Source organism: Leiobunum rupestre, chromosome 11, assembly GCF_980474605.1.
Source record: "Leiobunum rupestre chromosome 11, qqLeiRupe1.1.hap1, whole genome shotgun sequence".
NCBI lineage: Eukaryota > Metazoa > Arthropoda > Arachnida > Opiliones > Sclerosomatidae > Leiobunum > Leiobunum rupestre.
The window spans coordinates 13,603,353-13,624,399 of record NC_143394.1 but is presented as its reverse complement, the minus strand read 5'-3'; the positions used below and the strand labels follow the sequence as shown (position 1 = coordinate 13,624,399).

The window sequence follows — 21,047 nt, the reverse complement described above, 5'->3', positions numbered from 1 at the left end:
TTGTGTAAATGTATATATATTTTCCATTGCATTGTAAAATATGTGTTTCATTGTGAAACCAAGGATGGTTCATTTCGAAAATCCCACCGGATATTGGCCGGATATTGGCGATTCCGGCATCAAGCTTAAACAGATCGAACGGACCGGAATCGGGCTCACAACAAAACGAGCATTCTTCAGACCCACATTATAAAGGGTATTGTAAATAAAGTGTTTTATAGACTTAGAAACTTTGCATTTCTTTAACTAAACATCACATTCGCCGAGCATTCAGTTTTCCGAAGAGGCCTGTTTGTTATTTTTTCAGTCAGTTAAGCCCCGTTTTCAATTACGATAAATTTCAGGCTTTTCGCTTTTGCTTTTTTTAACGCGCTTTTATTTAAAAATAAGCCTATATCCAATCCATTTAGATATCTGCTTCTCGTGACAAAAAGTCGATAGAAAAGCTTCTTGCGGTTGGTTTTGACGCAAAAGCTGGATTTTTGTTCGGAAAAATCGTGATTGAAAATGGGGATTAACGAACATAGGCATAGCTCTCCCAACCCCGGTAGAAACAGTCAAAATTCTATACTTTTGAAGCCGTCAATATATTCGATTTCGAGCACGACCCGGTCCAGATAATCCACCCTTGTTAATTCAATTGCCGCGTGATTTCTTCTGTATGAGCGCCGTCCTAAGTACGGTCATGACTTTGCTCTAAAAGCATTTACCGCGATCCATAAGAGAGCGACCGAACTGGAGCTACTTAACCTTAATACGAAGAAGCCGCTCGCTTCCATCACTTACTGCCCTGCTGTACGAACAGACTTCGGCGCTCTGCCCTAAATATAGTAACATTCGCGACCGGTGGCCCGCAATCTATGGCCAGGGAAAACCGTGCCGTAAATTACAATTAATCATAACGTAATACCTCGTAGGACATCCCCGTAAAGTGTCCTTTGTTCTAACACCCCAATATATCACCAATAAGGGCCGCTTTCTTGGCACATTTTTTTTGCCTTATTACGGACATCTTACGCTGGTTTTTCTTCGGTTCCGATATCCATTACCAGTATATTTCGCTAATTAAGACGATTTATTGCGACCAATCATTTGAGTTTCTCTGCCTTTGAACTTTTAACTACAAGTGATAAGCATTTAAAATTAACATACATCCGCGGAACTTCGCTAATTGGTCAGCAGATGGCGTTGGTCGTCTGTCGTTGTTGTAACGGCAAACAACCGTACGGCCGGGGCCTCGCAACAAAACGAACTTTGCACACAAGCTCCCCTATAGCAAAATTACATGTATTATTTAAAAAAAACGTTTTCAATTAGAAAAGTATATTGTGACGATGACAGGGGCCCCACTCAAATCTTAAATTTTTTTACAGGAAAAATAGGATTAGATTTCTAAAAACATAGGACTTTATAGGCCTATTTTCCCAAAATTATACGATTTAATAGGATTATTTTTCAAAAATTATAGGATTTTATAGGCCTATTTTTCCAAAAAATATAAGATTTTATAGGCCTATTTTTCCAAAATTATAGGATTTTATAGGACTATATGCTATTTCATTTACTAACTTTACGCATTTAAAAACAAATCTATATTTAGTGAAGTAAATCTTTGATTTTCACTTAAAAAATTGAAACTATGACTTTGTATAGAACTTTATCCTATAGCTAAATCTAGCAATTTCACCGACATTGTGAGTGGCGGGATTTGAAATGGGCAAAATATCCAAATTATAGGATTTTATATGACTTTTTGGGGGTCATGCATTTAAAACTACTGCTGTTTGTACGCGTCTGTTTAATGTCTACCCACACCTTTTAATTTATGTGTATCAAAGTTCTCAAAAATGACGTGCAATACTCTAAAGACTCTTGAAGAAAAATCACCAGGACATTTTTACATTATGTTTCAATTTTGGCTGCCTTACATGAGAAACTGGATTAAAAAATCTAAACTCTATAAACTGCAAGAACGGCTCTAAACTGAAACTGCAAATATCCGTTTTATCTTTGCAAATTAACATTCGTGTAAATTTCGAGGTCGTTGTTTCGCATATTTCAAATTTTATCACAATTGAAGGGAGACTTTTGGATAAATATTTATGTTTAGTTGAGATCTGAAAAATACCTAGTAATTTTTTTAAATTTACACACATTTCAAACAACATAATTTCAGAATTTAAATATAATAATTAATTCAATTTCTATCATTTCAATTAATGCTGTTTATTACATTTCCAACTTAAAAAAAAACAAAATGTTTTGTTAATCAACAATTATTTCACTGAAATAAAGGCTTTCTGAAACATAACCAACAAACAACAAAACATTGAGGATTTGGTACCGTGATCTACTGCTTTTGTATCAGGCCCCGCCTTAGACCGCCCAGAGTACCCGAGGTGTTTATTGCCGATTTTGTTCAAAGTCGGGCGTAATGTAGACCTATATGAGACATGAATTTTCCTAAAAGGAGACGTTGCACTACCCATTCGATTTGCCATGGCAACCGAAAAGGTTTTTGACCACTTTCAACAAAAATAAGATTTTTTCCTTATTTTGCCGAAATGTTTTTACAAATTTACCTCAAAAATGTTAAAATTTACCCACACTCAATGAAATTAACCTTAATGTGGGCCAAATTACACTTTTTGTGATTTTCAAAATTTTAAAAATTTTCGTAGCTATATAGGACCCTGTGAAACCGAGAAAATCCTATGCTTTTTTAAATAGATATTTTTTGGTTGTAAGTGATCAAAAACATTTTTGGTTGCCATAGAAAATCGAATGTGTAGTGCAACTTCTCCTTTTGGGAAATTTCATATATCATATAGTTCTAAATTACGCCCGACTTTGAACAAAATTGGCAATAAACACCTCGGGTACTCTCCTTGTAAGTATACCACGACGCGTTTCGTTGACTGAAAACCGAACTACTTTTTAAATGTTTTTACCATTTGAAATACTAAATATTATTTCTAAACTCGATTATTTATGTTTAGCTAGTGCACCTCTTTCTAAAGTATCAAGGTATAACTCGCATCTGATGACCCATATTATTCTTAATTTGTTACCTCGATAATCAGGATATATATATATATATATATATATATATATATATATATATATTATATATATATATATATCTTTTATCAGCGCCATCTACGAGACAATATCGAAGAGGTAGAATCGGTCGCGTGTCTCGAGGCCTCTTAATAGACGACCGGGACACAAGACATTAACCACACCATTCTTCTCCTTTATCGCGGCTATATGCCCACCTACCGTCTCTCGAAACGGAGGCGTTTCATCCTTAGATTGAGAGGCTTCTCTATGGCTAGATTCCTATGAGAATAACTCAGGTATCACGGGACAGAAGGGGGGCTTTTTATTTTGTCCTCAATTCCCTTAAGGACGAGTATTCTATATATATCCAAACGATAGGTCAATTAAGAAGAATTTATAAAGCTAAGGAAAGAGTATTATATGGTTTTTTTTTGTTAGGTTTTCCGCGTATCGTGGTTTGAAAACGTTTTATATTTCAACGAATTCCGGTTCCTTAGAATCCCAAAGAAAAAGCTCTTAGAAAAGAAAATGAAACGGAAGATATCTTAACTCCCGATTTGCACTGCCCCAACTCATTTCCTAAGTGAAATATATCTTAATGTTCTTGTAGATTAAAACGAGGACACTCTTTATTATCTAAACCTCTTTTGCCGGATTTTTTTAGAAGCGTTTTAGTACGCCCGAAATCTTTAGGCTTCCCGTCAGAGTTACTCCTTGATCCACTAATATCCACTTTGGGATAAATACTATATTAATACTACGTTAGCAAATTATCACTTCTACCCGAGACAAAGATAAATTGGGTTTCTTTTTAAGATTGCCAGATATTACTGGCAAAGGAATAACTGAATTTAGAATACAGATAATGCGACAGGCGCCCATTTATTGGTTAAAGTTTAGCACTAACCAGTGTAATATTTCGAATAATTCAAGCAATTCAAGATGATTTTTGAAAGAAATTGAAATTAACAATTCTTCTTTTCATGAAGTTTAATTTTCACTTTTCTATTGTCCTAGTTGTAGATTTAAAGGGGAACGGCCAAGCTTTTCCAAATATCGCCTTATTTGCATATCAAAACATCAACAAGACGTTCTTACACGTACCTTATTTTGTTTTGAAAAAAATAGTTTTTGGCCTAAAAAGTTGAACGCAAAATAACGCCAAGTATTTGGGTTTGAATTTTCGCCGCCATCTTAAGGGGAATTGCCAGCGCCAGCAGCACCTTAGTGGGCGATTTGCGAACTATCCTAACTTTTAAAATCGCGCAATTTAGGCTTAGGTCTCGTATAACTTGAACGCGCCGCGCCTGCAAAACAAATTTTCGCGTCTTCAGCAGCGCGCCCTTTTATGTTGTTTTTCTGTCTCACCGATTTCTCAACAGGTGTCGCGGCGGACGCGCGCTTTTCAATTTCCCGAAATTTCTTTATTTTATTAAAAAATAACCACTCAATATTTTTTAATGCGGTTTTCACCATAAATTTTAGTTTTTAACGGGCTATAGGGCTATCTAACTGGTTAAAGCTTAACCGTTCCCCTTTAAGATAAAAACTCCTCTGACTAAAATTGGGGTTGCTGGCCTTTAGCTCTCAGGTAGCGAAATAGCCTTTGTCAGTACAAAATTAGACAAAATATATAAGTAATAACAAGGTTAGAGTATCTATGCCAACGAGCTACGTCATTCAAATTATTACGTTTGTTGAAATAATGGCCAATCTAACAATCAATTAAAAATCTACCCTTTTCCATTGCAGCTAATGAACATTAATTTAAGTATGAAAAATAAACATATAATACTTAAAACATTGCATCAATGACCTGTATGTCATGTAAAATTTTTATAAATGATGTCTCCCATAGACGCTGTTCAAAGATGAATACATTGATAAACGTTTGGTGTTATACAAAGTTAGTACAAGTTAACAGGCCTTATATGTCCTTCCAATACAAAACTAGTACGAAACTTGTTATTACTTTCTATGTAATCGACAACAATCTGAGGTATGTCAGAATTCCTACACAGTAATCAACGGCGTAAACTAGTGTTTAAACGGTGTTGGTCCATTTGATCGAAAAATATGTGATCGACAGTCGATCATTTTACGTTGCAATTGATCGAAAAATATGTGATCGACCGTCGATCATTATACGTTGCAATTGATCGAAATTCCATTTGATCGAATCCCATTTGTCATTTGATCGAATTCCAAAGTATTTATAGTACCAGTTGGTATGTTTTTATTTTACCGAATTTCAATATGAAGTGCAGAAGGAATAATGATGGAATAATTCATTGCTTTAACTGTATTAAGCCACAAAGATGAAGATATTTTTACTTTATACACTATATGATGGAATTTTTTATGACATCGACGATAACGGCCCGTTGTTTTTAATATATATAAATAGGGTCAGGTTAGGTTAGGTTGATGTACGCGCGTATGCACCGTTGCCTTTTCGATTTACTCCCAAAAACTAGTAGTTTTACCCTACAATAGCTTTCGATCAAATTTCGTTCGATCAAATGCCATTCGATCAAATGCAATCCGATCAAATGGAAATTCGATCAAATGGGACCCGTTCGATCATTTGGGAATCGATCAAATCGACTCAAACCGTTTAAACTGTGCACTCTCCTTTTAGACCTATAAGCCAATAACGTTTTGAGACTTAAAATTAATGTTCCGTTACCTCGAGCCATGCCCATTGAGTTGGGAATATTAATCTAGAGATCCAATCAAATCTGCTCCCCGCGAAACAAGTTTTTGAAAAATACGAATGTGCCGTCTGCTCTAAAATGACGAGCAAACGTTATCATATGACCCGTGGCGCCATCCATTATTTTGAAGAAAAAAAATCTTTTTGCTTGAAAACGCGTCTTATTTGAACGAATCATTGAGAAATAGACGGCGCCACGGGTAGAATGATAACGTTTTCTCGTCATTTGGGACGCTGATGGGAGCAGACGACAGTATTCTTATTTTTAAAAACTTGTTTCGCGAAATACTGAAATCCGACGTTTCGATTGGACCTCTAGATTAATATTCCCAACTCAATGGGCATGGCGAGGGATTTGAACCCCAAAAAACCCCTCAAATACGCCTGTGGCAGAGTACTGATGAGCTCTAAGAGGGAGAAACCAATCTTTAGAGATAGTCAGGAAATCTATATTTTTGTCTTGCCCGAACTTATTTCGTTTCGTTTCATTTTTTTCCTCCAGTGATGGGTCCCGTAATGTCGGTTCTAATTAGTTTGGGCAGGCGTATTGGCCCGTTTACCATCATTAATTTCCTCCTGTGTTTCTGTTGGTCTTTCTTGTCTTTGTATAAACCTCGCTTCGCGCCCCGATGAATTCGTACCAGACAAAAATCGACGGAGGTATCGCGGTAAGGCTAAAAACAAAAGCGTATATGGTATAGCGAGAAATGAGACGAAGAATGGTTTTCTTGAGGCCTACGCCGCGCCGCTTTGACTCTCTTATGGTTTTGATATAATTAATAGCCTTCAATTAGAGGCTGCCAACCCAAAAACAACTAAAAAGGGAACGATCTCAGTCGCGTTATAAATTGGAAATTAAGTGTTTCACTGACGTCTATTCGTGTAATAATCGTTAAGGGACTTCACGTAATTTGTTACGCTTAGCTGCGCGGCTCACATTTACCCAGCTTTTAAGGCATCGCCACAAGGAAATGATGATTCATTTTTAAGACATAAAGGTTCCTTTGAATTGAGCTACGAGTAACAATTAATCAATATTATAAATAGGGATGCACCGATATATCGGCCTATATTTCTAATAGACCAATATCGGCTTCGTTTAAGCCGATATTAGAAAAATATTTTCAGGAAAAACTTTAAAAATAAGAAAATTCTCGATTGACAAATTAATGATAATATTTTATTTGACTGACCGCGCCACTTACGACAGACTTCAGAAGCTAGATCACAGCTTTTTTAGAAACTGGTTTCGAGTGATAACCAATAAGAAACAACGATATTCGATTTGAGACAGAAAATATGTATCAAGCAAAACGAAAAGAAATATATTCGTATATGCTCTTTCTGCAATTTGTTTTAATGAAAAATTAGATTAAAATGGTATGACAGTGCACTGAACAGTCTTTTACAATGATTTTATCATATACTCTACGGTTATGATAGATATTTTTAATATCGTCCGATATCACCGTCGATATATCGACTGAAACCATATCGGTGCATCCCTAATTATAAATTAAGGTGGTGCATATCAGAAATATCAGAAACAGTGGGTCACAGAGGGCATGTACCTCCCACCAAAATGTTTCGTCGTAACTATAATTCATTGGGTATTTTAGTTTCTAATTTTTGACTCCCCCTATCCACAGCAAAATCTGGGCTAAGCCATTGATCAGAAGTATAAAAAATATTTGAGAGATCATAGATATATTCATATATAATATTAATAATAATAATCAGCTAGGCTAATACCCAAGGCAACACCTTAGGCCCAAGTCATCTAGCAACTTATAATGCCTTTAAACAGGTGGCTGGGTTACAATGCGTAGGAGAGTGGTGGCAAGCCCTTCATGCCACGCGAGCCAACAGCTCCCTACACTAACTATTACCGTTAATCTCGACAAGTTTTTATGGAAGGGGAAACCAAAGAACTCCGGGGATAACCCCATAAACCAGCGGGGAGAGAACTTGCAAACTCAAGGCAGAAGCAGTTTCACCCAGTGCCACAAGTTGGGATCGAACCCGGCTCCTCTTGCTGCGAGGCGAAAGCGCTAATCACTCCGCCACCCCACTTCCACAGCTTGTTCCTTGGATCGCCCACACTATGAACAATTGTTCTCAATTTAAAAAAGCTTATCCCGCAATTTTGTTGACTATTACTACTTGGGGTTCTCGGGTCCCTCAGGTTTTCATTTGTTTTTTTCGAGAAGAGACCATCGTTACCTTAGCTTTAAAAGGTCGTAACTCTAGTTTTAATGTAGAAAACGTTAACACCTTTTTAAACTAAGGTAACGCGATATAAAATAAATTAATCATGTGAAATTGTTAAAGTGGAACATTTAAGCTTTTCCAAATATGGCCTTATTTCAGTATCAAAAGATTAACAAGACGTTCAATATACTAACACGTACCTTTTTCTGTCTTGAAAAAATAGCTTTTTCCCCAAAAAGTTGAAACGAAAAATAACGCCAGGTGTTTGGGTTTGAATTTTCGCCGCCATCTTAGGGGCTGCCGCCAGCGCCCCTAACCCCGTATGACCGATTTGCGAACTATCCTAACTTTTAAAATCGCGCAATTTAGGCTTAGGTCTCTTATAACTGGAACGCGCCGCGCGTGCAAAACATTTTTTTTGCGTCTTCAGCAGCGCGCGCTATTAGGTGGTTTTTCTATCTCACCGATTTCTCACCAGGTGTCGCGGCGGACGCGCACTTTTCGATTTCCCGAAATTTCTTTATTTTAGTAAAAATTAACCACTCAATATTTTTTCATGCGGTTTTCGCCTTAAATTTTAGATTTTAATGGGCTATAGGGCTATATAACTGGTTAAAGCTTGACCGTTCATCTTTAACTATAGAGATCTATGTTGGTAACGTTTAGATTTTTAAATCAAGATACATGATTTCTACTATTTTCTTCATTTAGATTTACTAAATTTAAAACTGAGCTATCGTCGTCCAAATCACTTTAAATTGTTCCGATTTCTACTTTTTTAATTACTTGATTAATACTAGCATAAGTGTATAATATTGTTACATAAGTGTAAAACTCACTTATCTTGATTTTTAAATTACTTGATTAATACTAGCATAAGTGCATAATATTGTTACATAAGTGTGACACTTCCTATTCTTCACATGGAAAACAAAATGCTTTACGGGCTTCGTCACCGTTTTGCGTCCGCTTGCTAACGCGTCACACGTAGCCTTTGACAGCGCCTCGCTATGGGGAGATTTTCTTCTTGTGATGACGTCACTCCGTTACTAGCTCTCAGTAAAATATTCCCCAAAGTGACAAACTTATGGAACAATATCATAGACTTATGATACTAGTTTCCCTAAATGTTGAGAAGCTCAAAATCGAATAACCCCAGCTAAATTCTATAAGAATTTTATGAGCTAACCTCCAATGTTCAAATTTATTTTTATGTCCGCGTTACCTGCGACTAAACGTAAAAAAAACATTAGGGTCATCTAGCCTCTTATATTGGTAGTAGGTAAGGCTATTTCGAGCTTACAGATAGATGGCGCCAGCTCCCAATGGTAAAGTTGTTCCTTCGTCCTGACAGAGCTTTTGTTTGTTTGATGCATATTTTAGTTATATTTCTAGTTTATATTTTACCTAATTCAAGAAGATTCAATTCCGGCCAAGGAACAACAAACACATTTCACACAAGGAGAACGCAACAGTGGCGTAGCCAGAATTTCGACAAGGGGGGTCGAAGTACGTTAATTTTAAGGGGGGGTTGAAAAGGGGGTGGAAATTTAGCACAGTCAAAGGTAGACCCAAAGGTGGGGTCTGGACCCGGAAACCCCCCCTTGTCTACGCCACTGGAACGCAACGCATTTACAGACGCGCATTTCAGTGTACATTTTTCAATGGCTAGAAGCTTTAGATCCGTCGGTAGGGATAGTGCAGAATATGCCCCCCCCCCCCCTCCGGGGCCTGTAAAATGCTTTGCGAAAAGGCGCGTCCAATGAAAATTGTACACAAGAAAGGCGTTGAAAGGCTGCGTTCTCTTTGTGTGTTTGTTGCTCCTAGATCTGCGGAAGCACGAACCAAAGAATATAAAGTCCCATGAATGGAAGGATTGATATTATTGGCCGCGTGTTTTGGCTGTGCTAGAAACTTCCGGCAAACCAAATCAGAGTAACCGGAAACGGTTAACGCAACCCGGTCTCTCTTTAAAAACGAGAGGCGCAAAAGTTCCACTAGAAGGAGCTACACCTTCCATTCCTGGGGATTTACATTCTTTGCACGAACTTCATCACGGCTGGTACTGCATTTTTTCGATGTCATAGTTTTAGTCCGAAATGTATTTTGAAGATCTCTCCAAAATATGTAATTTACACTTCTACGTAAAATATTACGTAGTAAAGCTTCTGTGTATAACTGAAAGTAAATTCTAACTCCCAAATGCATTTAAAACATTAAAGGTTCGACATAGAGGTCGGGAACGGTTAATCATTATCCATGTTTAAATTGATTTTTTCGGGAAAAAAATTTAAACAAATAAATTTACCGGTTAATATTTCGGAAAATGATGAAAAAACAAGTATTATTCGTAAAATTTTAGGTTTTTATCGAAAAAAACGTCGTTTTTCCGATTAATTTAACAAATTTATAAAAAAATTATTCGGATAATACAGAAATATAAATTGCTTGATCAAAACATTTTTAGAATAATTTTGAGAGCTTTATCTATTGAATAAAAGTTAACCATCCCCGAACTCTAGTTCGACATCAAGTGTAAATATCGTTATTTAGAAATTTATTTCCCAATGGAGGCAGACTACAATTGACCTAGTTTAACTTCCTGATATATAGGTCAATTGATAGAAAATACGCCCAAAAGTCGATACACAATTCTCCTTTAAAATGGTCTACCAGTTTGAACGACGTCAACCCTGGATAATTGACTTCTCACTGTTCCCAATTCTAACTCGTTAAAATGAGCCTATAAACAAATTTCTAATTTCTTATTCGCCACGAGCCCGACAAAACGACCAGCGTGAATATCAATCAGGCGGGCTTAAGACTCGACTTCTCAATGACCCTTGAAAGAAATAAAATCACGACTTTCCGAGTCGTCTCGCTTCCCGGGAAAACTTTTATGTAGGTCACTGTTTTCCACTAAGTAAAACAAGGCGTCTCTTTCCGGGTCATATATCTTTTAGAAGCTGATATCGACCCGCTGTTAACTGGCTCTTTAGAAGCCGTTTAGACGCGCCGAACTCGAGATCGAGTCAGCTAGAGCGTATTTTAGCGACTACCTCGGCCGACGGACATTTTATCGTCGTTAAGTGTCAATCAGGATCGAAGTTGATCACCTTGTGGTTGTCTAGATTCCTGACTGTGCATTGCAGGGTGACGTCACGGCCCGTGGACGCGGTGACGTTGGGGATGGCCTCGACGAAGTATTTCTTGATGAATTCTGTAAAGAGATTAAATACGTCTTTGAGTTCATTTCCAGTAAACCTCATTTCTAATTTATATTTCATACAATTATAGTTAATTAAGTTTTCGCCAAGAAGATATTTAATCGAGGTAATGATTTAAATAATAATATTATGCTGTTACGATCGGCAGCTATCCCGGACAAATTGTATTGCTGTACGAGTATTCGAACATCATCGAATACTCGGCCTTTTTTGAGGTCGAGTACTCGAACTCAACCTAGAACAAGTAAATGGAGAATACTCGTCGATAAACGACTACCAAAAATTGCATATTCGGTTACCGGACAGTGTTGTTCTGAGCGGTACATTTCTACTTTTTTAATACGTTTTAAAATTTTTAGTACGATTCATTTAATCGTATTAAGTACGTTTGGAAAATTTATGACACGAAAATAAGTTTTGATATTTTTGGCATATATTTAGTACGTTTTAACTTTTTGGAGTTCGTTGAAAATTTTATAAATAGTATGACTGTATGTGGTCTAATTTCACTGCCAAAGCAGCTTACTTTATCCGAATTCCTCTTGTATGGCCCTTTATTGAAAGCGAAATTCACGCTGTTTTCAAGGGCATTGTAATTGTTGACAGCAGTTACAATGCCGGATTCAATCTTTTGACATTTGAAAAAGGAAGAAAATTTGTTTCATAGATGGCGTACTAAGTGGAAAATCGGAAAGTAAGTTTTTCACTAAAAATGCTTCGAAAATACGTTCTGTGATTGGAACCACACTGGTACCCGATTACTCGAATAAGCTGCTCTCTAAACTCGTCGAATATTTGTTTTTCTCTATCCTCGTTGCTTCAAAATTCAAAGAGGAGTTTTTACAACTTTTTGGGGGCCAATAAACGAAACCTACAAAGTTGTGGAAACTGTGGTTCATTTAAATTAAAGGAATATTTTTCAGCATTGAAAGTTACTTTATACTCATTTTAAATTCAATTTCAAAACTTCTTGAATGAAAGCAGCTTCTAATGAAGTACTCGATAACGCGCGACTCGTCACAAATATTACTAGAGGTTTTTTTTAGTTACTCGACTCGAATAAGCTATTAAACTTTGCTGTACACAATATTAATATCACTATGAAAGGACCAGGGTTTAAAAAGAAACTAAAAGTTCTAATTTTTAACAATTAATTATAGTTATGTACTGTAATTTAAAAATGTTATTTTATTCCTTTTTTTGTTCTCTTTCACCTAAGTTATAAAAATATCAGGGCTCACACGTCACAGAGTTGACTTAGCCCCTAATTCCATGTACTACGTCTAATTGTAACAACATTAAAAATTTGAATTTGAAGATAAAATTTCCCCTTAATCAAGTACTCGATAACTCGACTCAACTTCAATATTACTCGACTCATCTATAGTAGATTTTAGAGGATCGTTAAAAACCTGGTTTTTAGCCCTCGTAAACCAATCACACTAAGGGAGTCAGCCAAAGTTATTTGAAAAAAACAAGTATCGCTAAGAGTGGACGATACTGTTCGAAAAAAGGAAAAAGATAAACACGAAGTACATTTTTACGCCAAAAGGTTTTTTACCACGTTTTTACAGATTAAATATGATATACTAAATATCAGTTGATAGTTTTTATTTAATTCAAATACCAAAATTAAAAATTACTAAAATATAAAGCGCAAAAAAATTACGTAACAATATCAACCTTATTAGATTGCCTTTTTGAAATTTTAAGATCACGTGGTACAAACGACCTTGCAAGACTCCCTCGGAGTCTCTCGAGCTGATTGATACGCGTGGAGAAATAAAATGCACTGTGGAAGGGTATCGAAAACTTGTCCTCTTAATTTGCTGTCCATGCTCGACTCAAATACTCGATGAAAAAAATTTGATACTCGATAACCGACTCGATTGCCTAAAACCACTAATCGCACAGCCCTTAATTCAAATTGTCGATAGTTTCGGAATAGTTACTGTTTTAGGGATCCAATGAGATATCGAAATTATAAAAAAAAATGTGGGAACGAGCTAAAGTCGGTTTTATAGTTATCACCATGAGTTTATAATAAGGTTCGATAAGTATAGAGTTTGAGGATTGTTTTTACTGAGAAACCGTCGCAGAGTGTCGTCATGAGAGAATGGTAATTACGACGCGTTAAAGAAAATGTCATACTAAAGAACAGTCTATAAGATTGAGTTGAATCTAACAATTGTAAGATAAAATTACATGGGCTATAGCCAGATTGTCAATTCAATTCAATTAATTATTTATTTAGTAGGTAGTTTTTACAAGGGAGGTTAGAGCATAGACAGTATATACTGTCTATGGTTAGAGGTCGGCTGGCGATTTGTAAGCCCTCTTTATATATTATAATATGTATATAAATATTGTACAATTAGTATAAAGTCAGTTAATAAACAATGTAGACTATAAAATATTAAAAAGAGAAAAATAGAAAAAAAGTCCAAACAAACTTTTTAACAGAAGTACAACAAATGCAATAGATTAAAATTATAGATAATATAAAGAGATAAAAAACCAAAAAAGTTAAATAAAGCTAGGATTGACAACAATAGTGAAGTTAGGTATCATTTTTAAAAAATTTTGACTTAATAATTTCTTAAATTTGACTACACGTATCACATTTTGTGTGTCAGAAAATAATTAATTGCACATTTTTGCACCTTGGTAAAAAATCGAGTTTAACTTTTTAGCTGTTAGACATTTAGGAATTTTTAATATATTTTTCGAACTCGTATTTAAACAAAGGGATTCTTTCCTTGAAATTTCAATCGTGAGTTTGTAATAATACAAGGCTGGAAAATATGAATTGTTGTGTTACGTTTAATATATTACTAATAGAGGAAGTGGCAAGATTAAGAATTTATAGGGAAATATACTATACTTAGATTTTAGGCAAACGACAAATAAGCTTATTATTAAATTTCAAAAATATTGTATTTACGAAGTCATCTATTTTAATGAAGCGAAAATATTCTCTATTTAGATCTAAGCCAAAGGAGTTAAAAGCTTGATTATTATTTAATTTCTAAAATTATATACAACTGTGTTTAATTGTATATTAGTATTATTATTTAATTTCTTAAATAATATACAAACAATAATATGCATACAATATCAAAAAGGATATTAAAGATTTACACCAAAATAAATAGCGAAAAATGCATGTCGATTGAAAAATTAATGTACTTCTAGGGATATTTTTATTGAGTCAAAGCATGGACAGTAAATTAAGAGGACAGGTTTTCGATACCCTTCCACAGTGCATTTTATTTCTCCCCGCGTATCAATCAGCTCGAGAGACTCCGAGGGAGTCTTGCAAGGTCGTTTGTACCACGTGATCTTAAAATTTCAAAATGGCAATCTAATGCGGTTGATATTGTTACGTAATTTTTTGTGCTTTATATTTTAGTAATTTGCAATTTTGGTTTTTTAATTAAATAAAAACTATCAACTGATATTTAGTATATCATATTTAATCTATAAAAACGTGAAAAAATACCGTTTGGCGTAAAAATGTACTTCGTGTTTATCTTTTTTCTTTTTTCGAACAGTATCGTCCACTTTTAGCGATACTTGTTTTTTTTTTTCAAATAACCTTGGCCGACTCGATTAGTGTGATTGGTTTACGGGGGCTAAATACCAGGCTTTTTACCAATCCTCTAAAATCTACTATCCATGGTCAAAGCCAAGAAGCGCAACTTCACGAAAAAAATTTTAATTTAATAAATTTTAATATACATAAAATATGTTCAAACATATTCAACAAATATGTCTGGCAGAAGGACGTAATTACTACGCCCCTGAATGTACCTAACAACGACTAACTAAAATTTTCCTCAAAATAGCTACGGCAATAGTCCCCACAACCTTAAAACATTTAACGACACGAAACCTAGTCTAATCCCAAAATTGACCCAACCTTTAGAGTTCCCAAGACTGCAAGACGACGTTTTACTGGGAAACACGCGAGGCTAGCACGCGGCCGGTGAAAAATGGGCCGAAAAACAACGCTTTACGATGTAGTTAATCGTTTCGAATTTAAGAAGCTGGTCGAAACTATTTCGAAGCGTTTAATTAAACGGTTCATTTAGCAGGGTACAGTCGCGCGTGCGATCCTCGCACTGGCGTCGACCCAAGAAAAGCCGGCTCGCATGCTCCATTAAGCGAACTACTTCGATATTCCTGAGAATTCTTGCAAAATAGACAAGTCTCTAGCTGCAGCGGGAAGGCTCTAGCCCTTGTATTCCGGGATTTTCTGTAGAGTTGGATAACCTCGAACATCTCCGCGAATATTTCCGTTTCCGGTCCAGAAGAGAGTGCATACTTATTTAGTTCCGAACTAACTGGTTTTTATGTGGGCCTCGCACGATTCCTTTGCGGCGCTTTGAGGGGACCATGGACACTTTATCTCTAACCAGTGTCCATGAGTGGATGTTCTTAAATAGAGATATTACAGACTTGGTCATTTACTGATAAAGACGGTAGATATATTTTTATTTAGGGCGTGAATAATTAGAATTAAAGAATTCCAGTGACAAGGGGAATATTATTAAAACAATAAATTTCAGGTTGGAATCGAACCTGGAGCCTTTTCGTTCATGTACCAATTTACCCGATGGGATAAGAGGGTAAACTGGGAGTTACTGGTACCCAAGCATCTTAAATCCCCAGGATTTTAATGGGTCCTTCTAAGCTTGTAGTCATGTTACACGACATGAGTACTTAAATAGCTTATAGGTGTAATTTAAACTGGATTATTTATTATAATCGTCGATTACATTTTCGTACTTTATAGAGATAAATATGCTTTTGTAAAATGTGGGAATATTCAACTTGGGTTTATATAGGCCATGTTTTATACGATTTTCTATTTATATACACGATTTGTATCTTAAACAAGTTTCATTTTGTTGATATCTTTAATATGTTCTATTTTTTACATTTGAAATGTTTCAAACATGATTGGTATTTTAAATAAGTTTCATATGATTTGATGTCTTAAACACGTTTCATATTATAGGATATCTTAAACACGTTTCATATTATAGGATATCTTAAATAAGTTTCATATTATTGGATATCTTAAACACGTTTCATATTATAGGATATCTTAAACACGTTTCATATTATAGGATATCTTAAACACGTTTCATATTATAGGATATCTTAAACACGTTTCATATTATAGGATATTTTTAAACACGTTTCATATTATAGGATATCTTAAACACGTTTGAAATTATAGGATATCTTAAACATGTTTGATATTATTGGATATCTTAAACACGTTTCATATTATTTGATATCTTAAAGACGTTTAATATTATAGGATATCTTAAACACATTTCATATTATTTGATATCTTAAACACGTTTCATATTATAGGATATCTTAAACACGTTTAATATTATAGGATATCTTAAACACGTTTCATATTATAGGATATCTTAAACACGTTTCATATTATTTGATATCTTAAACACGTTTAATATTTAAGGATATCTTAAACACGTTTCATATTATTTGATATCTTAAACACGTTTCATATTATTTGATATCTTAAACACGTTTAATATTATAGGATATCTTAAACACGTTTCATATTATTTGATATCTTAAACACGTTTCATATTATTTGATATCTTAAACACGTTTCATATTATTTGATATCTTAAACACGTTTCATATTATTTGATCATTAACATGCTCTATATTTGCTTTAGTCCCATTCGACCGAAATCCCATTCGACCGAAGGCGGTTTTTGAGGTGTCCCATTCGACCGAATTCCGCCGAAACGTGCGGTTTTTATGTGTCCCATTCGACCGAACGCTGCTATATAAATTGGCTTTTGCTATGTTTTTAATTTAATTACTGAAGTCGTTTGCAATGGAGCGGATAGCTAATAAAGGAGGGTATTTATACATCAATAATAATTATTTATTCCGTCTTAATCTCAAAATGAAGTAGCACTCTCCCTACTAGATGCAGTAGCTATGAATTTAGCTATGCCATTTTAATATCTTTCTACTATTCATTTATTTGAAAATAAAATGGAATGAGCATGAATTATATTTTTATCTTCACCTAGTCAAGAAAAGTAACTGAACCAAAACTGAAATAGTAAACTTAACCAACTCTAACCTATCCTAACCTCACCTAACCTAACCTAACCTTACCTAACCTAAACATGGATCTTCGATAGTACATACCTTATAAATAAAATACCAAATCACCCCGCCAATTGGGCTACATTTTAAAATTCTTTCGGTCGAATGGGATTTCGGTCGAATGGGAATAAACGCTATATTTACGCTATATTTAACATGTTTTATATTTTTTCTATATTTTTATATTTTAAATGTTTTATTTTTTAAAGAATTTCATAAAATATTTTTAATAATTTTGTTAACTATTTTAAATTTTTTCGCAAAATATTTTTAATAATATCGCCAAATACTGTTAATTATTTAACAAAATATTTTTAATCATTTTGTTAACTATTTTAATCATTTGGTTAATTATTTTTAATCATTTTGTAAACCTTTTTTAATAATTTTGTAAAATATCTTTAATCATTTCATAAAATATTTTTAATTATTGTGTAAAATACATTCTATACTTTCATATCTTTTGGTGAAGTCCAATTTTGACAATATTAAAGAGATTAACTAACAACGTAATTAGTATCTCAAGACATATTGGAAGAAGGCGTGATTTTTGGTCATTGTATTAAAGTAGTATTGTCTTTGAAATAACCTAAATGAATTCGTGATAAGTTCTATCTACACACAGGCTATAAAGTTTTCTCTCTGAGAAAAAGCATGTGTGACGTTGCGTGACGTCGCACGAACACTACTCTATTATCCAGCAAACGTAAGTCCAATATAATGCTCTAAATATCCGATTTGGTTTCATTTATTCCGTACGAAAGAAATCAAATAAAAGAAGATGCTGTATAAATTTGCATATTGAACATTTTGAATGGGAGACATCAAAGCAGCGAAACAAGTATATAAAAAATAAAATTATCTTTCCGGCACTGCACATACTGGTATTCCCCTAAGCCTAATAAGCGGATATATATATATATATATAGCTTTCGGTAAGGTTTTTCTTTAATTTTGGTTCCAGTCTCTTGTAAACCGATAGATTTTGGGCTAGGTACCAATTCCTATAGACGGCCCGGACCGGGCGAGAACTGGTTCTGCAGGTATACGTGCCTGATCACGCCCACTGAGCTGGGAAAGGAACTTTCACGGTTGGCAAGATCGAAATGGAAGTGCCAACAATAATCTCGTGTAAAAATTTCTCTTCCTCATGCCCCCGTCCGTTCGTCCCCCCAATTTCCAGCAGGCTCCAAAACTTTCACCGTCAAAAAATTCGACCCGAAAAGCGCGCCCGAACAAAACCAAGGGCTAAGACCTCACTCTGATGGGGGTAGAGAAAATGAAAGTTAGGGAGGGGTGATTTCGAGCTAGAATATATGTACAAACAAGGCGCCAAAAAAGGCAAATGATTGTTCGGTGCTTGAAGTCGCCATCTACATTCGTGAAACTAATATAATATTTCAAAATTAATTTAATTATAATTAGTCATTTCATTAATTAATCAATTTAACTTAATATTAATCAATCATTTTAATTTAATAATAATTAAGCATATTAATTTAATATTAATTAATTATTTTAATAGAATATTAATTAATTATTTAAATTTATTATTAATTATTTAGTTTAGTTTAATATTAACTAATCATTTAAATTAAATATTATTTGGTCATTTTAATTCATTATTAATTTAATACTAATTAGTCGTTTTAATTTAAAATTAATTAGTCACTTTATTTTAATATTAATTTAACATTATTAGATATTTTAATTCGATATTAATAAGTCATTTTAGTTCAATATTAATTTAATATTAAGCAGTCATTTTAATTTAATATTAAGTAGTCATTTTAATTCAATATCAATTTAATTTAATATTAAGTAGTCATTTTAATTCAATATCAATTTAATTTAATATTAAGTAGTCATTTTAATTCAATATTAATTTAATTAATTTTTTTAATTTATTATTAATTTAATTCGTCTTTTTAAATTAAAATTTATATAATTCGTGATTTTAAATTGTTTTTTATTTAATTCGTCATTTTAATTTAATTTATTTCGTCATTTTAAATTAATATTTATTTATTTCGTCATATTAAATTAATATTTATTTAATTAATGATTTTAATTTATTATTAATTGCATTCACAATTTTAATTTATTATTAATTTAATTCGTCATTTGAATATTAAAGTAATTCTCAGTTTTAATTTATTATTAAATAATTCTTAGTTTTAATTTATTAAAGTAATTCTTAGGTTTAATTTATTAAAGTAATTCTTAGTTTTAATTTATTAAAGTAATTCTTAGTTTTAATTTATTAAAGTAATTCTTGGTTTTAATTTATTAAAGTAATTCTTTGTTTTAATTTATTAAAGTAATTCTTAGTTTTAATTTATTAAAGTAATTCTTAATTTTAATTTATTAAAGTAATTCTTAGTTTTAAATTATTAAAGTAATTCTTAGTTTTAATTTATTAAAGTAATTCTTAGTTTTAATTTATGAAAGTAATTCTTAGTTTTAAATTAATAAAGTAATTCTTAGTTTTAATTTATTAAAGTAATTCTTAGTTTTAATTTATTAAAGTAATTCTTAGTTTTAATTTATTAAAGTAATTCTTAGTTTTAATTTATTAATATAATTCTTAGTTTTAATTTATTAATATAATTCTTTGTTTTAATTTATTAAAGTAATTCTTAGTTTTAATTTATCCAAGTAATTCTTAGTTTTAATTTATTAAAGTAATTCTTAGTTTTAATTTATTAAAGTAATTCTCAGTTTTAATTTATTAAAGTAATTCTTAGTTTTAATTTATTAAAGTAATTCTTAGTTTTAATTTATTAAAGTAATTCTTAATTTTAATTTATTAAAGTAATTCTTAGCTTTAATTTATTAAAGTAATTCTTAGTTTTATTTAATAAAGTAATTCTTAGTTTTAATTTATTAAAGTAATTCTTAGTTTTATTTAATAAAGTAATTCTTAGTTTCAAACTAAGTTCCTCTACTTTCGTCAATGCTGTCAACCAAAAGTAAATTTATGAAATGCGTCCCTTTATCAGAGTATAGCTCAGGCTCCATCTATGACCACAAAAAAAACCGTATCTGCTACTCTCGCCTATTCGATGAACAATGCTTCCCGGGTTTTCGCTGCCACGACGTTTCGGGCCAAGAATGATGAAGAAGCCAGTCGAGAAAAAGAGCGGGAAAATGTCGGGACGCCATAGCGCGTTCGTACTCAGAGTTTCAGCGAATCTTTGTTTCCGATACAAAAAGGTGAAAAAGTCACGCGCTGTGGTATAGTTCGCGCTCGCGCCACCGGGCAGCGCGTCGCTAAAAAGTGATTACCTTTTTATCGGTAATATTTTTCTCTCTTTTAAAAACGACGCGTTTTTATTGACGTCTGAGATTAGAGTTTACGCGAGTCTGTTTATGGAAAAAATGTTCCAGTAAAATTTATTCTCGCTTCTTTGCAAAGGCTGTTTTTACGAGTAGGGGCAGTCCATTGTATCGAAAAGCGATAATTCGTGGTACGTTGTATTAAATTCACCTGTATTTTTTTTTAAGAGTGGTAATTTTTTGTTCGTTTAATTTCGTTATAGTATTCGGGTTCTTAAGTAATTTACTACAGTTGATAAAATTTTATTTAATTTTTTAAATTTGGTTATAAACTTGAATAATGTTTTCAAAAATGTTTTTACCTGAAATTCATTTAAGGG

The 21,047-nt window shown here is 33.3% G+C and overlaps 1 protein-coding gene across 2 annotated transcripts in view; it reads right to left on the bottom strand.

Annotated features, from left to right (window-relative positions):
• Positions 1-21,047, bottom strand: part of LOC149921395 (lachesin-like) — a 162,396-nt gene that overhangs the window by 43,997 nt on the left and 97,352 nt on the right. For both annotated transcript variants that reach the window (XM_090163215.1, XM_090163216.1), the window contains exon 2: positions 11,107-11,210. In XM_090163215.1, coding sequence (XP_090019341.1) covers positions 11,107-11,210 — 104 coding nt within the window. The remainder of the gene's footprint in view (positions 1-11,106; positions 11,211-21,047) is intronic.